We start from the raw sequence: 21,222 nt of genomic DNA on the forward strand, positions 1-21,222 counted from the left end.
CATACCTTGATCTCGTAAACGAATAATCCATAGTCAATGTCATTATGTTAAAAATGGCCTAATAATTGGCATGAAACATGTTGGGCAGCATTTTACCTAATAACAATTAGAGAATCTTTAAACGAGATTACTGAAACCCCTGTAACGTCAACGTATTTGTCAGTAGCCTGTCTCGATTCAAAAACTGATCATACACAGATTCTGCTCTTGCAGATCAAATCTGTTGAGAGACATAAACACCATATGCAGGTGGTAATGGAATGTTGCAACATCAATATGAGAAGTTGACAATGGAGAAGCTGAAATCTGTCATAAAGTTGAGTGGTGATTTTTCCCTCCAAATATTGACAACAAAATTTTCCATTGCTAAGATTTCATTTAATCATACATTCTTATTTGTGTGTCATGAATTATGATTTGATAAATAACAAAATATACATGTTCATACACATAATAAAAATACTGACTGGAATGTACAAGTATTTCATAATAAAAAGAATTCAATCTGATCAACAGTTATTTACATGTATATATACTAATGCCATTGATGATATATTATCACAAGTTCAAGGAATCAAAATATAAAAACAAATAACAAATTCTTGAAAGAGCACCATTATATATATGTATGTGTGTGTGCGTGCTGGTGTGCATGTACAAATTGAACATTGTCATGCCAAACAACATATTGACAGAATGTGTGTCTATCACCCTCCATTGCTGCAGTGATAAATATATGTTCTGTTTGATTTCAAGAATTATCTTTTATCACAAATTTCACAGTACTAGCTGCATAATATGGTATTATAGTATAGCACCTTTCATAAAACAGGGGTTTTTTTGTGTTACAAAGCTGAGACCTGCCATGGTGATCGTTTAGTTCGGAACTTTCCAATTTGTTGTAAGTTTGAAATCTGTGAACACCATACAAACCCATGTATTAAAAATAATTTCATATCAATGCCTTCCACATTGTACCTTGAAAAAAAAAACCATCATGAAAGCAATTCATATTGACCATTACAAAAATGAAACAACAAATAGGACAGAAAGAAAACCCCAGAGGTCTAATTGTACTGCTGTACATTAAAAATATCTTATAAAATCATATTTGACAATTACCATTGTAATGCGATTGGATCAGTAATGAAAGTTTCATCACAAATGAAAACATTAGCTGAATCAGCACAATGACTGACAGCTGCAATTTTAGGTTAGACATATGCCTTCAATAATTCACTTTTTGAAAAAGATATTCATTTTGAACATTGTACAGACTGATGAGGTTTTACAATTCCGATTGTTACATGTGGTCTACCAAAGCTCTTAGAATATTGCTGCTTTCACAAGTATAAACAGAATTGGGAACAATTTAAACATTTGTAATCAATTTCCTAAAATGACTAACAGTGATATGTCAACACAATACACCTAATACCCAGCCCTGAATCACATTGATATGACGTCACAGTACTGTAGCTTGCCTGCCCTCTTCCACTCAAACATCCACAGTCCATGGGAGTCATGTTCCGTGACATACACCTCATTTGTTCCTTTCCTAAAGTGGAGATTGCTTGTCCTGGAGAATGGACATTTGATGCGGGTGTGTGGGCTTCCTCCCTCTCGTCCAAACACTTCCAGGACCCCCGACCCCCAGTGGGCCACTAAGAGGTTGTTATCCTCATCAAAGTCCATTCCATCTGGGCCTCCTTCCAGCTCACCTATTAGAAAGCAGTACATTGGACTTAGCATATTTTAATTATCGATAAAGTACAATTTGGAATTAGACACATGTTCTTACAAGTTACGATAGTGATTATTCCTCTCCGTAAAAAATTACCATGAAGTTTCTGTACCATAACATGTTATAAATCTCAAACTGCTTTGCAGTGACTTATATGTACACATGCACTATGTGTTGGATTGATTGACTGTATATTGTTTAACATCCATCTCGAGAATTTTTCACTCATATGGAGATGTCACCATTGCCGGTGAAGGGCTGCAAAATTTAGGCTTATGCTTGGCACTTACGGCCTTTGAGCAGGGAGGGATCTTTATTGTGCTACACCTGCTGTGACATGGGGCCTCAGTTTTGGTGGTCCGAAGTTTGAAGGACCACCCCATTTAGTCTCTTCTTACAACATGCAAAAGGTACTGAGGACCTCTTTTAACCGGATCCCCATGGCAACTATGTGTTGGAGGTACTAGTACCTGTACACACATGAAATCTTAGAGCTAAACCTTGATATAAGGCCAATAATGAAGTTAACAGAAGGTTTAAGAAACACTAAAACGATATTGATTGATTGATTGTATCTTGTTTAACGTGCCTCTTGAGAATTTTTCACTCATATGGAGACGTCACCATTGCCGTTGAAGGGCTTCAAATTTAGGCTTATGCTCAGTGCTTCAAGGCCATTGAGCAGTGAGGTATGCCACACCTACTGTGACATGGGACATCCATTTTTAAGGTCATCTCCGAGGACCCGCGACATTCCTACCCGATGCCAAGTGTTTGGCGATGGAACTGTCACTACCTGTTTTAATGACTCAGGTGTGTTGTGCTAAACAGATATTGAGAAGAGGTCATGTGACTCCATTTCATACTGAGTAACATTGTGTAAAATGTGGTTTCTGTCACAATGAAAATAAAACTATCTAAGGGGAGACAAGATGTCTTCCATCAGTGTGATCATTAAGATATCTATATTGTTCTGAAATGCCTAGTATACACAATTTTATAAGTAATGTAACAGTGGTTCTTTACTCGTGGGGGAAATTTACTTACGCAGTCACATAACCACATAAATTTCCTCCACGCGTATAGTTATATAAATATTTGATATGATATATATCATATTCTGTTACTGCGTATTTTCCTACAATGTGTAAAGTTGGACGTGGAAACCCCCAGTGTAAATAACCACTTTTATATCACTCAGTACACTGATAGCTAAACGTAATATTCTGGGGATTCCCCCTCCATCATGAAACTGACAAGAAATGACAAGTCCTAGTGAAAATCAGCATAAAATCACATAGAATTCTATACCACTGAATCCAGTGAGGTATCTATCAGATTCAGTGAGGTATCTATCAGATTCAGTGAGGTACCTATCAGATCAGATTCAATGAGGTACCTATCAGATTCAGTGAGGTACCTATCAGATCAGATTCAGTGAGGTACCTATCAGATTCAGTGAGGTGTCTATCAGATTCAGTGAGGTGTCTATCAGATTCAGTGAGGTACCTATCAGATTCAGTGAGGCATCTATCAGATTCAGTGAGGTGTCTATCAGATTCAGTGAGGTGTCTATCAGATTCAGTGAGGTACCTATCAGATTCAGTAAGGTATCTATCAGATTGTGTAAGCTACAGAATATTCCAGAAACTCGGAGTCCACGGAGACTTATACCCCAGAAGAAAGTGTACTTTTACATCGAATATAGACATGACTCCAAAACCAGCCCCTAACATAGTCCATCCATCTTTAATCATTATCATAAAATACAAGAAATCATAAGAATACAAGCAAAATCCTCATATTCAACCCCTTGTGAATCTCAAGAAGAAGATTGTTGAAGAATTTTCCTATATACAATAAAACACAGTTATAGCAAATCTCCACGGACACCAAAAAACAATTCATTATAACCAAACTTCGTTATATCAAATACAATTTTCGGCATTTTCCTCTCATAGGGGAATAGATATCACTTTGCAATAAGTGTGGATGCGTTATAAGTATGGATTTGTTATAAGTATGGATTCATTATAAGTGTGGATTCGTTATAAGTATGGATTTGTTATAAGCATGGATTTGTTATAAGTGTGGATTTGTTATAAGTATGGATTCATTATAAGTGTGGATTCATTATAAGTATGGATTTGTTATAAGTGTGGATTCATTATAAGTGTGGATTCATTATAAGTATGGATTTGTTATAAGTATGGATTTGTTATAAGTGTGGATTCGTTATAAGTGTGGATTCATTATAAGTGTGGATTTGTTATAAGTGTGGATTCATTATAAGTGTGGATTCATTATAAGTATGGATTCATTATAAGTGTGGATTCATTATAAGTGTGGATTCATTATAAGTATGGATTCGTTATAAGTGTGGATTTGTTATAAGTATGGATTCGTTATAAGTGTGGATTCGTTATAAGTGTGGATTTGTTATAAGTATGGATTCATTATAAGTATGGATTCATTATAAGTATGGATTTGTTATAAGTATGGATTTGTTATACGTATGGATTCGTTATAAGCATGGATTCATTATAAGTGTGGATTCGTTATAAGTGTGGATTCGTTATAAGTATGGATTCGTTATAAGTATGGATTCGTTATAAGTATGGATTCATTATAAGTATGGATTCATTATAAGTATGGATTTGTTATAAGTGTGGATTTGTTATAAGTATGGATTCATTATAAGTATGGATTCATTATAAGTGTGGATTCATTATAAGTGTGGATTCATTATAAGTATGGATTCATTATAAGTGTGGATTCGTTATAAGTATGGATTCATTATAAGTATGGATTCATTATAAGTATGGATTTGTAATAAGTATGGATTTGTTATAAGTATGGATTCGTTATAAGTGTGGATTCATTATAAGTATGGATTCATTATAAGTATGGATTCATTATAAGTATGGATTTGTTATAAGTATGGATTTGTTATAAGTGTGGATTCATTATAAGTGTGGATTTGTTATAAGTATGGATTTGTTATAAGTATGGATTCATTATAAGTATGGATTCATTATAAGTATGGATTTGTTATAAGTATGGATTCGTTATAAGTGTGGATTCATTATAAGTATGGATTCGTTATAAGTATGGATTCGTTATAAGTATGGATTTGTTATAAGTATGGATTTGTTATAAGTATGGATTTGTTATAAGTATGGATTCATTATAAGTATGGATTTGTTATAAGTGTGGATTTGTTATAAGTATGGATTCATTATAAGTGTGGATTCATTATAAGTGTGGATTCATTATAAGTATGGATTCATTATAAGTGTGGATTCGTTATAAGTATGGATTCATTATAAGTATGGATTTGTTATAAGTGTGGATTCGTTATAAGTGTGGATTCATTATAAGTATGGATTCATTATAAGTATGGATTCGTTATAAGTATGGATTTGTTATAAGTGTGGATTCATTATAAGTGTGGATTCGTTATAAGTATGGATTTGTTATAAGTATGGATTCATTATAAGTATGGATTCATTATAAGTATGGATTTGTTATAAGTATGGATTCGTTATAAGTGTGGATTCATTATAAGTATGGATTCGTTATAAGTGTGGATTCATTATAAGTATGGATTCATTATAAGTATGGATTTGTTATAAGTATGGATTCATTATAAGTATGGATTTGTTATAAGTATGGATTCGTTATAAGTGTGGATTCATTATAAGTATGGATTCATTATAAGTATGGATTTGTTATAAGTATGGATTCGTTATAAGTGTGGATTCATTATAAGTATGGATTCATTATAAGTATGGATTTGTTATAAATATGGATTTGTTATAAGTGTGGATTCATTATAAGTGTGGATTTGTTATAAGTATGGATTTGTTATAAGTATGGATTCATTATAAGTATGGATTCATTATAAGTATGGATTCATTATAAGTGTGGATTTGTTATAAGTATGGATTTGTTATAAGTATGGATTCATTATAAGTATGGATTTGTTATAAGTATGGAATCATTATAAGTATGGATTAGTTATAAGTATGGATTTGTTATAAGTATGGATTTGTTATAAGTATGGATTCATTATAAGTGTGGATTCATTATAAGTGTGGATTCATTATAAGTATGTTCATTGTAAGCGTGTTTACTGTCCTCCAGTGTAAAATTCAAAAACCCTATCGTAGTCCCCCACCTCCACTCCCTATTTATTGGTCCCTATGGTACCTGGTAATTTCCCCCAGAGTTTCCTTTGTCCCACTTTGCCAGGTCCCTGGATTTCGTAAGCCCACAGAGATTTGGTGGGTGTCTCTGCGACAATCAGTGTGTTGGGTCTGCCATCTGGAGAGTGAAGCACAGCAATACCATTAGGGAATCTCAGTCCTGTGTCCACCATCACCATCTCCTTCTCATTAGTATAGCAGTACACTGACCCAAAGGGATCCTACAAACAAGCAATATGTCATCTCATACTCTGCTGAATGAAACTATTTCAGTTTCCCATGAGAATTTACATATCACAAGTTAATCAAAGTTAAGATTGAATATACTACAATCTGTATGACAGATATAAAACATTACAAACATATCTGTACACAAAAACATGATATCACAATTGAAATCAAACTTATCTTGCAAATCATGTTCCAATGAAATTTATGCAGCAATTCAAGGAGGTATCAAAATTGAAATTTGGTGGTGTTGGGAATTTTAATTTGGACCTGTTTTAAAATTTTGTGACAGTGTGTCTTTTCTCCTTAAATACCTCCATTGATCTCTCATATGGATGAGGGGCAATTTTTCCTGCAGGAGCCGTTATCCACAGATTCCCATCATAGTCAAATGTACAGTCGTTACAGCCCTGCATGGTACGGCCAGAGTTGTCTTCCTTACAAACCTACAACCAACATTGAAGTAGTGGTCATTTCACTCACTTTAGATCAACTGAGAATATTTTAGAGAAACTTAAAAATCTTTTAATTTCCAGAAATTTCAGATATTCACTTTTTTCTTTTCAATTACATTAACTGCAAACACTCTGATGCAGAAAAATGCAACAATTCTATTACTATACTCCATAAAAGTAACATTATAAAACATAGCAGAAAAGTACACTTTTTTCACACACACAAATGCATATATATATATATATATATATATATATATATATATATATATATATATATATATATGCACAGAGATGCACAAGGTCAAATACAAAAAATTATACAAAGCACTAAAATGACCAACGAGATTGTCAAATTTTCGGGACGACCCGTCCCTTCTTCAGGACAAACGAAAACAATTACATAATGTGGTCAATATCAACAGAGCATAATAACAAAAACTACATATAAATACATCTAGCACTACAACTACACTAATCTACAAACGTATTTACAACGCAGACTACATGTTTTTGGTCTTTAGGCTTGCCAATCAATGTTAAAAGTGGAGCGAATTAGGACATGCCTTATTCGTCCAAAGAGCTGATCCAAAATGTAGTCTGCATTGTAAATACGTTTGTAGATTAGTGTAGCTGTAGTGCTAGATGTATTTATATGTATATGTGTGTGTGTGTGTGTATATATATATATTACTTTTCGCAATCGGTAAAAGTATAGGTAAAAAATAAAAAAGATACACAAAGACGTTTAGTAAAGCTTTAGTGCTTACATTTCAAATCTTCAGAAGCTTTACATTTAGTAACAAAGTGACATTACGTCACAAACAGCAGAACGTTAAAATTAAACAAATCTAGATGTCATTACATACTGACTGTTGAAACGTACTGTTCATTTTTGACCTATATATATATATATATATATATATATATATATATTTACAACATGAGAAATTTACATCTGAATTATTCCCATACCTGTTTGAGGGTGCCATTTTTATCAACAGTGATGAGTCCAAGCCTCATGTCGGCAATCCAGAGAAGATTGTCCTTATCACACTGACAGCCAGCCGGAATACCGCCCACCCCATCTACTGTCGGCTTACATAAAATTGAGGACTGGAAAACACACAATAACAATGAGCAAATCTACATATACACCACAATATGAAAACTTAAAGCCGGAATACTGCCCATCCAATCTACCCCATCTTTATGAACAGATAAACCAGACTCGTGTAAAAAAAAAAGTTAAATTCTGGAGATGAAACAAGTTCACATAAAATGGTGGACTTGAAAACATAAAATTAACATTTAACACACACACATAATAGGAATGATGTCTACGATGACTCAAAAATCTCCCCTCTACTACAGTCAAACATGCTCATAACAAATCCACAGAATGTGAGAGGAAAATAACGAAAATTGAATTGGATACAACAAAGTAAGGTTATAATAAATCAATTTACTGAATCAGTTTTCACTGGCCCTGATGGTTCATTATAACGGTGTTTTACTGAATCAGTTTTCACTGGCCCTGATGGTTCATTATAACGGTGTTTTACTGAATCAGTTTTCACTGGCCCTGATGGTTCATTATAACGGTGTTTTACTGAATTAGTTTTCACTGGCCCTGATGATTCATTATAACGGTGTTTTACTGAATCAGTTTTCACTGTCCCTGATGGTTCATTATAACGGTGTTTTACTGAATCAGTTTTCACTGGCACCACCCTTTGATCCCATTACACAAATCAACCCTATCACCCAACAACACAAGATTTAGTGTAGAAAATGATCAACCCTATCAGTCAACAACACAAGATTTACCTAGTGTAGAAATTGATCAGCCCTATCAGTCAACAACACCAGCTCCACTTAATTAATTCGGAGTAGAAAATGACTGATAAATACCTATGGTAAGAACTCCCATCATTGATCACCTTGTGGACTACTCATTACCACCCTCAGATTATTACATTAGCACTACGCACCAGCATATCTACCCATACTGACAAAATACATGAGGCTATCATGTGTAATCTTTTAAAATGCTACACATTTATTATCATGCCAGGTTTCCAACAATTTTCACAAATTAACCCCTGTACTGCTGCACAAAATTAGATAAATACCATACAGGTGATTAGTTTCCAATTTTGCAAATTAAAATCAATGATATCACCATGGCAATAAAAACATCTTCACCTAAATAGAAGTGATAATTTCTGTATGATTGTAAACAACTGAGGCCAGCCTGATGTACACACTGAACTAAACAGTATGCAGTATTTCAATGCAGGACCTCAGTCATCTGGCCAGTGTTGGAGATAGATTTCTTATGGGTAAGTCAAATTTCCATTAAAATCAAAAACTTTTTCAGCCACATGAGTAAGGCAATTGAAGAGTAACAAGTAAACTTTTTATCCTAAGAACTCTAATTTTTACCTCTGACTACTTAAAGATAAAACCCGGCCAGTAGAAATGTGTGTGACACTATAATTACCGGTATCTCTTACAGTCAAAGTTCTCCCTAACATTTTACTTTGCAATACAGCCATAGTTGTCATATCATGTTACACACATATAGAGGTTACAATGATTACAGAGATTAGTGTTATATGTGGTACTTAATACATCCCCTCCATAGTCACAGTTAACAGTAGTCCAGTGGTGAGGTCACTGTTCAGTAGCGGTGAGGTCAATGGTCAGTAGTGGTGAGGTCACTGGTCAGTAGTGGTGAGGTCACTGTTCAGTAGTGGTGAAGTCACAGGTCACAGTAGTGGTGAGGTCACTGTTCAGTAGTGGTGAAGTCACAGGTCACAGTAGTGGTGAGGTCATTGGTCAGTAGTGGTGAGGTCACTGGTCAGTAGTGGTGAGGACACTGGTCACAATAGTGGTGAGGACACTGGTCACAGTAGTGGTGAGGACACTGGACACAGTAATGGTGAGATCACTGGTCAGTAGTGGTGAGATCACTGGTCACAGCAGTGGTGAGGTCACTGGTCACAATAGTGGTGAGGTCACTGGTCAGTAGTGGTAAGGACACTGGTCAGTTAAGATAGTAGTGGTGAGGTCACTGGTCACAGTAGTGGTGAGGTCACTGGTCACAGTAATGGTGAGATCACTGGTCACAGTAGTGGTGAGGTCACTGGTCAGTAGTGGTGAGGTCACTGGTCAGTTAAGACAGTAGTGGTGAGGTCACTGGTCACAGTAGTGGTGAGGTCACTGGTCACAGTAGTGGTGAGGTCACTGGTCACAGTGGTGGTGAGGTCACTGGTCAGTTAAGACAGTAGTGGTGAGGTCACTGGTCACAGTAGTGGTGAGGTCACTGGTCACACTAGTGGTGAGATCACTGGTCAGTTAAGACAGTAGTGGTGATGTCACTGGTCACAGTAGTGGTGAGGTCACTGGTCACAGTAGTGGTGAGGTCACTGGTCACAGTGGTGGTGAAGTAAAAAATGTTTGGGTTCCATAAAAAGAGGAGCATATCTAGTTTCTTTGTACAGTACATCCATATAAATCATCAATATGCCTCAGAGTAATTACTACAGATGAATTGGAACAAAACCAATTGTAAATCTCCCCTACCTTTTCATTATCACATTGACCACTTATCACATTGACCACGTTACAATGGAGATATACCAATTCTGTCATGACTACACGGAAAGGGTTAAGTTATGTGAAAATGTACACAAACAGTTGAAATAATAAAGATATACATAATTTAGTAAATGTGATTAAGAGTGATGGAAGTGTCTTCCCATGTAGTGCTCTACAGGTACCAGTGCTCAGTGGACCGCAGCATATACACTCCATATTAAGCACATATCAGTTACTGATCAAAAAGCTTTATTAACCTGGGCAAACAGAGGAAGCTCCATTGTTCTGATGCACAATAATCAAGAACAATTTAGTTCTGCAACACAAATTAACCCACCTACACTTGGACAATTTAGCTCTGCAACACAACCTACCAACATTTGGACAATTTAGCTCTGCACAATACAACCCACCAACATTTGGACAATTTAGCTCTGCAATACAACCCACCTACACTTGGACAATTTAGCTCTGCAATACAACCCACCAACATTTGGACAATTTAGCTCTGCAATACAACCCACCTACATTTGGGCAATTTAGTTCTTCAACACAACCCACCAACATTTGGACAATCATCACAGAATCAACAGGTAGCTGTGGAAAGTGCCTAAATTTCTGCACCAATTTTGCACAATCTGCTGTGCTTGCCCCAAACAGTGGCACCGTCAACATATCAAGAACGCTATTCCTAATAGAGTATACTGATTTTTTTTAAAATCAAGTGTTATTTTCCTTGTCTAAACAGGAAGTTTTATATCACAAATGGCAATATCACATTTGTAGTTTTTTATTACAATGAAACCAGATTCCAAGTTTAAATTCAGAGGAACACTTTTAGTATGCTGGTCCCTGTAAAAATAATGCAGAAATTGATATTGCAGAAATGGATGTATTACTAGTATCACTGCATGCGTGCATGAGAAATTAGAAAATCAAAAAAAGAAACAATCAAATTCCAAAAGTACATCCAAATTTGAATTCCTCATAAAACAAGGATTTCAATTTTATAATGGACAATAACCTATAGTTTATGTAAAAAAAATAAAAAGTCCATCTTCCTTCTTTAAAGAGGTTCGCACCTGAGATTTGGAGTAATGTCAATTTTTTTGGAAGTGTATTTTTAATTTCTACATTGAAGGAGAATTAGGAAATTAAAAACAAAAACTGGGGTCGCAATGCTTGTTATTGAGTTACAGTGTTCTAAACATGACCTTTTTGCACTTAAAACTTATTCATTTAAACTTGATTTTTCTGTTGGTGTCAACACAACATAAGCAACACAAATCAATTATCACATAAAATAAGATACATAATCACGTCTTCAAACACTGCAGATAAAAAAAATTAACACTAGTAATGGGGGAAAAAATAATGACCTTTTTGCACATGATATATGAAAAACTTCACGATATCAAAATTGAGTCTAAAAGGACAGATTAGGAGTAATGTCAATTTCTAAAATTTTACACAATTTTCAAGGTCTGGTCTTGCACTTTATAATGGAACTTTAAAAAGTGGGGATTGGAGATCAAATTTTTGAATTATCGGCGAAAATACTGGATTTTTATACAAAACTTCGAGTAAATTAATTAAAACTTTTCTAACAATCGGTGTTCTGTTTGGAAAAACATATCAACCAATTTAATAAATTAAAACATTTGAACTACTTCCAAGTCTCAGCTACCTGCATCACAAATTATAAAACTGAAATACACGAACAGGTGTATAAAAATAGACGATACATTGTAAGAAACAGAAACTGTATTATCATGCAGATTTAGAACTTTTTGATTAATGAATCCTTCCGCCACAAAATATAGTCCCTGCCAAACCCTTTCAAAATTTGAATTGATACAAAAATTTTCAACTGGATAGGGTTCAGCAATATATGTGTGATATGTTTGCACCAATGTGATTAGTATTGAACCAGTAAATACTTAGTTGTAGCATCCTGCGCAGTTGTTCTCAAAAGCACAGCAGCTAACTTCATTTTTTGACACAATTCCAAGATGTGTCACTTGTGTTTTGATGTAAATAAAACTGATAAATGTGCTGTTTTACTGATATAAAACTAGTACACATCAAAAATGCATGTGTTAAATCAGAATTGGTCTGAATACTCTGAGTCCTGATTGATGGGGATGGTAAATATGTATATAAAAAAAAATATGTAAAAACTCAATGCAGGGACTGCAAAAATTTGGGACATTTTTCCATTCTAGAGCATGACAAGTGAATGGCCAGTTTCTATTCATGCAAACTTTCAGTTTCCAAGAGTATTTGACAGCACCTCCTATAAACAACAAGAGGCCCATGGGCCACATCGCTCACCTTGGTCCATATCAGAAGACTTTCCATATATCTGTATATATTTGCATGTAAAACCGTAGTCCCTATTATGGCCCCAACCTACCCCTGGAGGCCATGGTTTTTGCAAACTTGAATCTACACTATGTCAGAAAGCTTTCATGTAAATGTGAACTTCTTTGGCCCAGTGGTTCTTGAGAAGAAGATTTTTAAAGATTTTTCCTATATATTTGTATGTAAAACTTTGATCCCCCTTGTGGCCCCATCCTATCCCCAGGGGCCATGATTTGAACAAACTTGAATCTGCACTATGTCAGAAAGCTTTCATGTAAATATCAGCTTTTCTGGTTCAGTGGTTCTTGAGAAGAAGATTTTTAAAGATTTTCTCTATATATTTGTAGGTAAAATTTTGATCCCCTATTGTGGCCCCATCCTACCCCAGGGGACCAGGATTTGAACAAACTTGAATCTGCACTATATCAGGAAGCTTTCATGTAAATATCAGCTTTTCTGGCTCAGTGGTTCTTGAGAAGAAGATTTTTAAAGATTTTCTCTATATATTTGTATGTAAAACTTTGATTCCCCTTGTGGCCCCATCCTACCCCCAGGGGCCAGGATTTTAACAAACTTGAATCTGCATTATATCAGGAAGCTTTCATGTAAATCTCAGCTTTTCTGGCTCAGTGGTTCTTGAGAAGATTTTTAAAGATTTTTCCTATATATTTGTATGTAAAACTTTGATCCCCTATTGTGGCCCCATCCGACCCCCGGGGGCCATGATTTTAACAATTTAGAATCTGCACTATATCAGGAAGCTTTCATATAAATCTCAGCTTTTCTGGCTCAGATTTTTTAATGACCCTACTTTATTTTTACCTTTTCTTGATTATCTCCCCTTGGAAGGTGGCCTGGCCCTTTAATTTAACAATTTAGAATTCCCTTTACCTAAGGATGCTTTGTGCCAACTTTGGTTGAAATTGGACCTGTGGTTTTTGAAAAGAAGTAAAAAATTTTAAAAGTTTACAGACGGACAGACGCCGGACTACAGGTGATTAGAAAAGCTCACTTGTGCTTTTAGCTCAGGTAAGCTAAAAATTGCACGAATTAGCTCAAGTCAGGTTTAAGTGACTGCTAACTTATGAAATATTTTTAACCCTTACCCTAACATTTCACCAACAATGAGACAAAGTCATTTACCCATAAAACTTACTACTGAACCCCAAGTCGCACCACCCAGCATCCATGCAGAAAATAGAAGGAAATGGTTATGTTTACATTCTACTTAGCAACAGTAGGTAAACTAGCAGGTAGTGGCATCATTCTGGGGAAACAGACTAGAGTAAGGAATCTACACAATCAAATCAAACACCAGAGTATTCAGTGGCCAATACCTGGGAGTCTATTCATTTCCCCTCTCCAGAACTGGTCCAGGATATCGCCAGTATGTCTCCAGCCTCTACTTGCTCTTGGAGAACTACTGGAGATCTCTGAACTGCAAACGAACAAATTAAGATCACTCTTGTATCTGTATCTGTACATGTATGGGTCGAAGCTACCAATTCTGGCTCTCCACCAAACCAAATGAATATAGCCCTGCAGGTTTAACAATTTCCAGGAATATGAGATATTTGACAGAATATGTTTAATTTTGCAAAATCAAAGGACTAAAAACAAAAGGTCCGTCCTGTCACCTAGTCAATATTGTCACAACAAAATCAATAGCAGCCATTTGACATTTCAAGCAAAAACAACACTAGTATTAGACTCGTGGTATCTAGAAAATTGGAATCGACTTTTCTTCAAAAAATAATCTACAATTAAACACTCCATATTCGAAATTTTAAGTTTCATTGTACTCAAAAACGACAAGTCTCGAGTCAGGTGACATGTGACACCGAGTTTCATCGTTATCAATAATCACACATGGACAGTTGACACTTTTCGTACCTTGTTAGTTTTTAAATCGATGCTCAAAACCTGACCCGAGTAGTTGTCATTTTTCATTACTTCAGGTGCAACCATATAAAAATTATCATCTTTATCGAACACGGGACCTTCAGCACCCAGCTCGCCATCAATCACTTTAGTAAACTTCGGCTCTACCGCCTCCATGTTGTAATTTTAGGGTATACGGCAATTGTCGTAATTCGTTCTTTATTTTGTTTATTTTACATTTACTTTTACCTTTTGAAAATCAAAAAATAAATTGGCATTAAACTTACGTTTTAAGCACATTTAATCTTTCAAATTAAAAAAAGAACCCAATACGAATAATTTTACTGTTTACGACATAACGAAAAGTAGGAAGTAAAAGTAAAAGATGGCGGCCAGTGGTCGCCACGGCGGTCGACCTTTCGTTAAAAGTGGCCGATTCAGAGGTAATAACAGACACACTACCACAAACTATACGCTTATCTTCGGAATAAATATCTGTATTCTCAAATTTATTGCAATATTTGTCTTTTTCAGCTCGGCATGAAAGTGCAGACGAGACTTTGAAGCTGGATTTCTCGAGAGGTGTGTACTCGCTTATAAATAATATTTTTAAAGAAAGTTATATTTTCTACTTTCTTTTCTTAATTGACAGTGCTAATTAAACAGATGGGTTTTGAATTCCAAATAATTATAAATAGTGAAATGATGGGTTTCGGTTCCTTTGGGTTTTTTCTAGCTTGTTGGTCAAGTTTTGATTATAACATTTTGACTTCAGATACTAATTTCTGTGAAAACGAGGGAATTGTTTATATTCGGTCGAAACAACCAAATATAGATATCCCCCTCCTTTCCACAGAAGTTAATTGGATAGATAGTGTCAATTTGATATTTGAAAATTTTGGAGACCTATGGAAATAACTTCATTGTATTTGTCTAAATTTTTCTCACTAGGTTTACTCTTATTATCAACTTGAATTATTTTGTCTATATTTGGATTCTGATGATTTGGACATTGTTTTCATCTGAGCAAGGCTTCAGTCAAAATAGATTAGGTATCGCTGTAAAGATTGAACAGAAAAGTCAAGTTGATTGATTTCTCATCACAAGGTGAACTTTACAATGCAATGAATATTTGGATCTTTTCTGAGTCTTCAACATGTTCAATGTACTGAACCTTCAATGATGTGATCTCCCTTGAAATTTTGCATGCATTTGGGCAGGGTTAGATGTACATTTTGTCTGATTCAGCATGTGAAAGCACTGCAATACTATTTGTGTATCACATCATAGTGTATCTTAATGAATTATGAAATTCTAATCAGGCTTATTGTAGCCTATGGATATATATTAAAATCCTACACATGAAAATTAAAGGAATGAATAGGTACTCATTGTCCATGTTTTATATACATGTAAATCAATCCCCCCCCCCCCCCCCCCCCCCCCCCATTATTACTGAATTATAGACATTGTTTTCTAAAGACAAGTCACCATATGTTGTGTAATAAGAATTCAAACCTTCCCCCCCCAAAATTTATAGTCGGGTGCTCTATGAACTGAGCTATTTGGTCATCGAACTTGTCTGACTGCCACATGCACAATGTCTCTTGATTTTTAAATTTCATTTTCATTCATATTTTATGTTAAGTTTAAAGATCTTGCAATTCAATTCAATTTTTGTTATAATTTCACATGCAAACATTATCTATGATTCAATACTTGATGCACCTGCCCCAGTCTATGCGAAAGTTTTTTGGACCACACAGGACATTCGGTCCTGTGTAATCAATGAACACACCGGACCGAACCAAATTTTGTCAGACCGAAAAACCTAATGTAAAAAAGTGAAACACGTGAAAATGCAAAACCACGGAAATCTTATTTATTATACTTGAGATCCCTCCCGTATAATACTTTAGACGGTTCATGCGGTTTTAATCACATTCATTTACATATTTGGATTTGTGTGCTATTTTTTCTTATAACAAATATTTAAATGACTCCGCATCAAAATAGTAAAGTTCAAAACCGGACACTGAGACATCGGACATTTTGGTCCGGTGTAAGAAATGATGCATCGGACCTCTGGCACTGTACATCGGTCAGGTCTTTCGCATAGACTGACCTGCCCTATTAAGCTACCCTGAGATTGAAATACAGAATCACAACTTCTTACAGTTACTCTTTTTGACAAATTTATGCCATATGATTTACACCCTCAACATGTTTAAAGTGGTAAATGTTCACTAATCAGCTCAGTAGGAAAGCATTTAGCTGACCATGTATGATGTAACTATTGATTTGTAAAATGATAGCCTAAGGGTTAATAGCAGGCAGTCAACAGGAAATCAACATATGGTATACATCTTTTTCCTCCAGGATGTCTTTATCACATTTTTGCCAAAACATATTTACAACTGACATCCTAAAACCAATTATTTATAGCCAAAGATTGAAATTTTGAGTATTCCAGGGATTTTTTTTACCTTTGATTTCAAAGGCCAGGTCCATTCACATTTGAAAAAACAGTGATATTTGATTAAAATTGGGAAAACACAAAATGTTTTAAGAAGCAAAACTATATATATACAATATACACTGTATATTTATATATGTAACTGGTTTATCTACTAATTTAAACTTTTATTTCCTGTTTTTGATGATAAAGAAAGATGGAAACTCAAATGATCCAGTAAAGCCAGGACACAGCCATAGTCTTTTCCTCATCTGACTCATCAGAACTTAAATCATCAACATTTTGAATATTTTCCTTTCCTTCATCATTCTCTGAAATTGAAGTAAAGAACATGGAATTTGTTTGCATTGCAAGTCCCTGTCGTGACTGAGTTCGATCTTGGACCAAGTCTCTTGTTTATTTTCCAATTGGTCTCTTGTCAGGTGACTTGGGATTCATCACTTGAAGATCTATCTTTAGTTTCAAAATATAAAGATATAGGCTTCTTGTTTTTACTATCCTCTAATCTACTTTTTTTTCAGGCTGACTGGCCCCCAGTTACAAACATGGGTAAATACCCAAAGTATCCCGAGTGATGAGTTCTAAACAAAGAACTTGATTTGAGCAATGTTTGTTTGTTTGGGGGTTTTGGGGTTGTTGTTTTTTTTTCATTATCATTTCGGGAATTTTTAGGTGTCATTTTGGGAGTAAACACCTATTTTCAGCATTGGAAATGTGATTGAATTTCGGTCCTCCACAGACCCTAAAAAATCTCTGTCATCATAAGATATGTACTGTGTACTGCGACCCTGTTGCACCTTATTTGTTCCTCCTCTGTGCAGAAATTCTTGCAATTTTAATTAAACAAAATAAGGATATAAAAGGTATTGTGATATGTGATAAGGAACACAAAATAAGTCAATATGCAGATGATACATCACTTGCTCTTGATGGGATACCTAAGTCACTTTTTACAGCATTAGATACCTTAGATTTTTTCTCTAAACTTTCTGGTTTAAAGGTAAACAACTCAAAAACAAAAATTGTTTGGATCAGATCTAAAAGGTTTTCAAATCAGGTCTTTCATCATACTAGATGGAAACTTGACTGGGGTTTAACAACTTTTAATTTATTAGGTATTAACTTTTCAGTAGACTTACAACAAATTACAGATTTAAACTACACCATACAGATTCTACCACTTATAGATTCCTAAATTAAAGAGCATGCTACAACATTGGTAAAGGCGAGTTCTAACACCAATTGGTCGGGTTACAGTGGTTAAAACATTAATTATTCCGAAAATAAACCATTTATTTCTATCACTACCAACACCGAAAAAGGAGATAATTAATTTATTGAGTAAAGATGTTTTTGAATTTATTTGGAATGGAAAATGTGACAAAGTAAAACGTTCTATTGTAACTCAAGACCACCAACATAGAGGTCTAAAAATGGTGGACATCAACAATTTTATCATGTCTTGAAAATGTTCATGATTGAAAAGGTTATTGATGGGAAATAAATCCTGGGTAGATATTTTTGAAGCAATTAATGGTCATGATTTTGTTCACAAATTACTTGATTTTGGGGATGCATTTATATCTGAATGTGTCATTCCAGAAAACAATATTCTTTGGCAAGATGTTTTTAATTCTATGCTCCATGTAATAAAATCCTTTGACAAAAATTTCTACAAGGAAACCTATCCCAGCATTCCTGTGTGGTATAATTCAAATATTAGAGTGGGTATGAAAACACTGTTTATCAAAAGCTGGTATAAAAAAGGTGTAAGACTCATTGACGATTTCCTAGATGACAAAGGGAATCTTTTATCACATAACCTTTTTCAACATAAATTTGATATCCAAGTTTGTATATTACAATATAACAGTGTATTGAGTGCAATATCAACTCATCTGAAATTGTTTGAAAACAAAGGTGTATTCAATAGAGCTTTTTCACCTTATATTCCATTATTTTATAAACCTTTGATTTTGCAAACTAAATGTACTAAATCTGTTTACAAACAGTTAAATGTAAACCATGATATACCTACTTCTGTTTCAAAGTGGAATTTAGATCCGGTAGCTTATGGAATAGAAATATGTGTTAAGGATGCTTTTACTGTATGTTTTAAGACTACCAAGGACTCTATTATCCAATGGTTACAATATAGAATACTTCATAGAATTCTGCCTGTCAATTATTATCTTAAAAAAATCAATGTTGTGTCTTTTGATTGTTGTACCTTTTGTAATGATGAAGTTGAGACAATTCAACACGTTTTCATTGGCTGTGAAAAACTATCTATATTATGGAGCAATCTGAGCATGCACATTTATAAAACAACTTCCAAAAGAATAGGTTTTAATGTACTTAATATTTTATTAGGTGAACTCCCATTGTTGAAAGGCAACAGAATTGTAAATTTCCTTATCCTGTATACAAAACAATATATTTTTTCTTGTTTGAAAAAAAAAAAAACAAATTGCCAAGATTCTTGGAATTATTGTTCTATCTATACAACAAATACAAGGTTGAAAAATGTATTGCATATCAGAATTTAGAAATACAAAAATTTGAAAATACCTGGCATGTATGGAAAACACTTTGACAACATAAAAAAATCATAATTTTGCTATTTCAAGCAATATTATTTTCTACTTTTGAAGCCACATGTACTTTTATGTATTTACTCGAGCTCTGTATTGTTATCATTTTTCTCTTACAATTATATTAAAAATGCAAGCACTTACCAACAAAAGTATGAGTGTGAGTATGAAAGTGTGTGGAAGTGGTTAGAAAAAAACGACAAATGTTCTTTTGTCTTATGTCAATATTTGTGAAATAAAAAATGTATAAATTATTTAAAAAAAAAAAAAAAAAAGAACTGTGTAGTAGAAGACTAGATATCAGTCTGGATAGCTCTGTGGTTAGAACACCTCACTAGTGATGCAGTGGTCCTAGGTTCAATTCAGGTCTAGTCGTATATTTTCTTTCCTTAACTACCACAATTGGTGCTATGTCCAACAGGTTCAGGTATTTTTTATAGTTAGTCGAAGCAGGGTGAACTTATGTTGTCTTTGGGGTTTAAGAGTGTTGAAAGTATGAATGTAGTAGAATTGATAGACCTTGGATATACAATATTATTGATCTGAATAGCCCAGTGTTTGATGAACAGTGGATATTGACTTGGATAGCTCAGTTGTTAGAGCACCTAACAAGAAATGCAGGAGTGCAGGTTTCTCTTTCATCCAACCTTATGCCTTATGTTTTGTCTTTTCCTACTATGAGTAGATCTGATTAATGGAAATTATCAATTCTGCAATATCTATTGTTTGTATATACTGTAATTAACTATTGCCCTTGGAGGATTAGTCAGTGTCCAAGTGAAAATGTATTTGTTGTGACCAGAGCAATACAAGACCAAGAATACTCCAAACTTGGTGGTAAATTTCCAAAGCACAAAAATAAAATTTTCCAAATACAACATGACAAATGGACAACTTATTAAAAAAACCCAGAAGACTACTCACTCTTAAACACCTGACCAATAGGCCCACTAAGTGTTAAGGAGGTACTCTACATCGTCGTAATGGCCAACTTCCTTAAAAAACGTGGAGGAAAAAATCAATATCAGCAATATTTGACTTCCTTTTCAATTTAGATACCTAGCTGAGTAGCTCAGTAGGTTAGCATACCGACTGCTGAACTGAATGTCACAGGTTCGAGTCCAGTAGGGGTTTTAAAAAAAAAATTCAGATTATCTTCTACTAAAACTGTATTTTTTGACAAAATGAAAAAAAATTGAAAATTTTCAATTTCGAAATATTGTACTAATCCTCCACTTTTCATCTACATCAGATTTCTCTGGTGTAGCATACATCCTTAATGTCTGTGAGGGAGAACTAAGAGGTGGATCCAAGTTTTCATTATGAATATTAAGACAAATACTTCATTGTGTTTGGTTGTGTGATAGAAGCTTGGTTATTTTATCAAAATGAACAAACCCCAGTACTATTGAAATAGCAGTAATTCAATCAACACAAACTGTAAAAATTAATTACATTCACGACTACAGCTCTACTGTGATATGATAATTTAATTACCAGTGTAAACATGAGCGCCATTATTCTGCTATATACTTCACTTGGCACATGTGAGATGGTGTACCTTTCAAGACATGTGGCTTTGTTCCTTGCAGCTTTGTTTACAGATACATATGCTATTGATCACCAGGTAAACCACACTCTGAAGGTGGCCAAAATATTGTTTCTG

General features: G+C 34.5%; 3 protein-coding genes across 5 annotated transcripts in view; 2 read left to right on the top strand and 1 right to left on the bottom strand.

The window, feature by feature from the left end:
• The window catches only part of LOC125668193 (uncharacterized), a 70,165-nt gene that overhangs the window by 26,394 nt on the left and 22,549 nt on the right, over positions 1-21,222 (top strand). The gene's annotated exons all lie outside the window — the stretch shown is intronic.
• On the bottom strand, positions 357-14,690 carry LOC125668192 (diisopropyl-fluorophosphatase-like). Of its 3 annotated transcripts, none has more exons than XM_048902023.2 (5): positions 14,499-14,690; positions 7,611-7,751; positions 6,495-6,626; positions 5,957-6,173; positions 357-1,721 (listed from the first exon to the last, which is right to left on the bottom strand). In XM_048902023.2, the coding sequence occupies exons 1-5, from the start codon at positions 14,661-14,663 to the stop codon at positions 1,450-1,452; spliced, it is 927 nt and encodes a 308-aa protein (XP_048757980.1). In that variant the 5' UTR covers positions 14,664-14,690; the 3' UTR covers positions 357-1,449. The 3 variants fall into 3 exon arrangements, with proteins under 3 accessions (XP_048757980.1, XP_048757981.1, XP_048757982.1); XM_048902024.2 differs by having other exon boundaries at positions 14,606-14,686; XM_048902025.2 differs by lacking the exon at positions 14,499-14,690 and adding an exon at positions 13,943-14,388.
• Positions 15,028-19,834, top strand: LOC125668194 (uncharacterized). Its single transcript, XM_056163663.1, has 2 exons — positions 15,028-15,068; positions 17,155-19,834. The coding sequence occupies exon 2, from the start codon at positions 18,456-18,458 to the stop codon at positions 19,509-19,511; it is 1,056 nt and encodes a 351-aa protein (XP_056019638.1). The 5' UTR covers positions 15,028-15,068; positions 17,155-18,455; the 3' UTR covers positions 19,512-19,834.

This window comes from Ostrea edulis, chromosome 4 (genome assembly GCF_947568905.1).
Source record: "Ostrea edulis chromosome 4, xbOstEdul1.1, whole genome shotgun sequence".
Lineage (NCBI taxonomy): Eukaryota > Metazoa > Mollusca > Bivalvia > Ostreida > Ostreidae > Ostrea > Ostrea edulis.

What these genes read in the sequence shown, in the direction of transcription:
- LOC125668194 (XM_056163663.1), top strand. Translation starts at nt 18,456, where the DNA reads ATGGGAAATAAATCCTGGGTAGATATTTTTGAAGCAATTAATGGTCAT.
- LOC125668192 (XM_048902023.2), bottom strand. Translation starts at nt 14,663, where the DNA reads ATGGAGGCGGTAGAGCCGAAGTTTACTAAAGTGATTGATGGCGAGCTG. An exon ending in AAAATGGCACCCTCAAACAG is followed by an intron (nt 6,627 to 7,610) that starts GTATGGGAATAA and finishes TGTTGGTTGTAG; the next exon opens with GTTTGTAAGGAAGACAACTC. An exon ending in CATATGAGAGATCAATGGAG is followed by an intron (nt 6,174 to 6,494) that starts GTATTTAAGGAG and finishes GCTTGTTTGTAG; the next exon opens with GATCCCTTTGGGTCAGTGTA.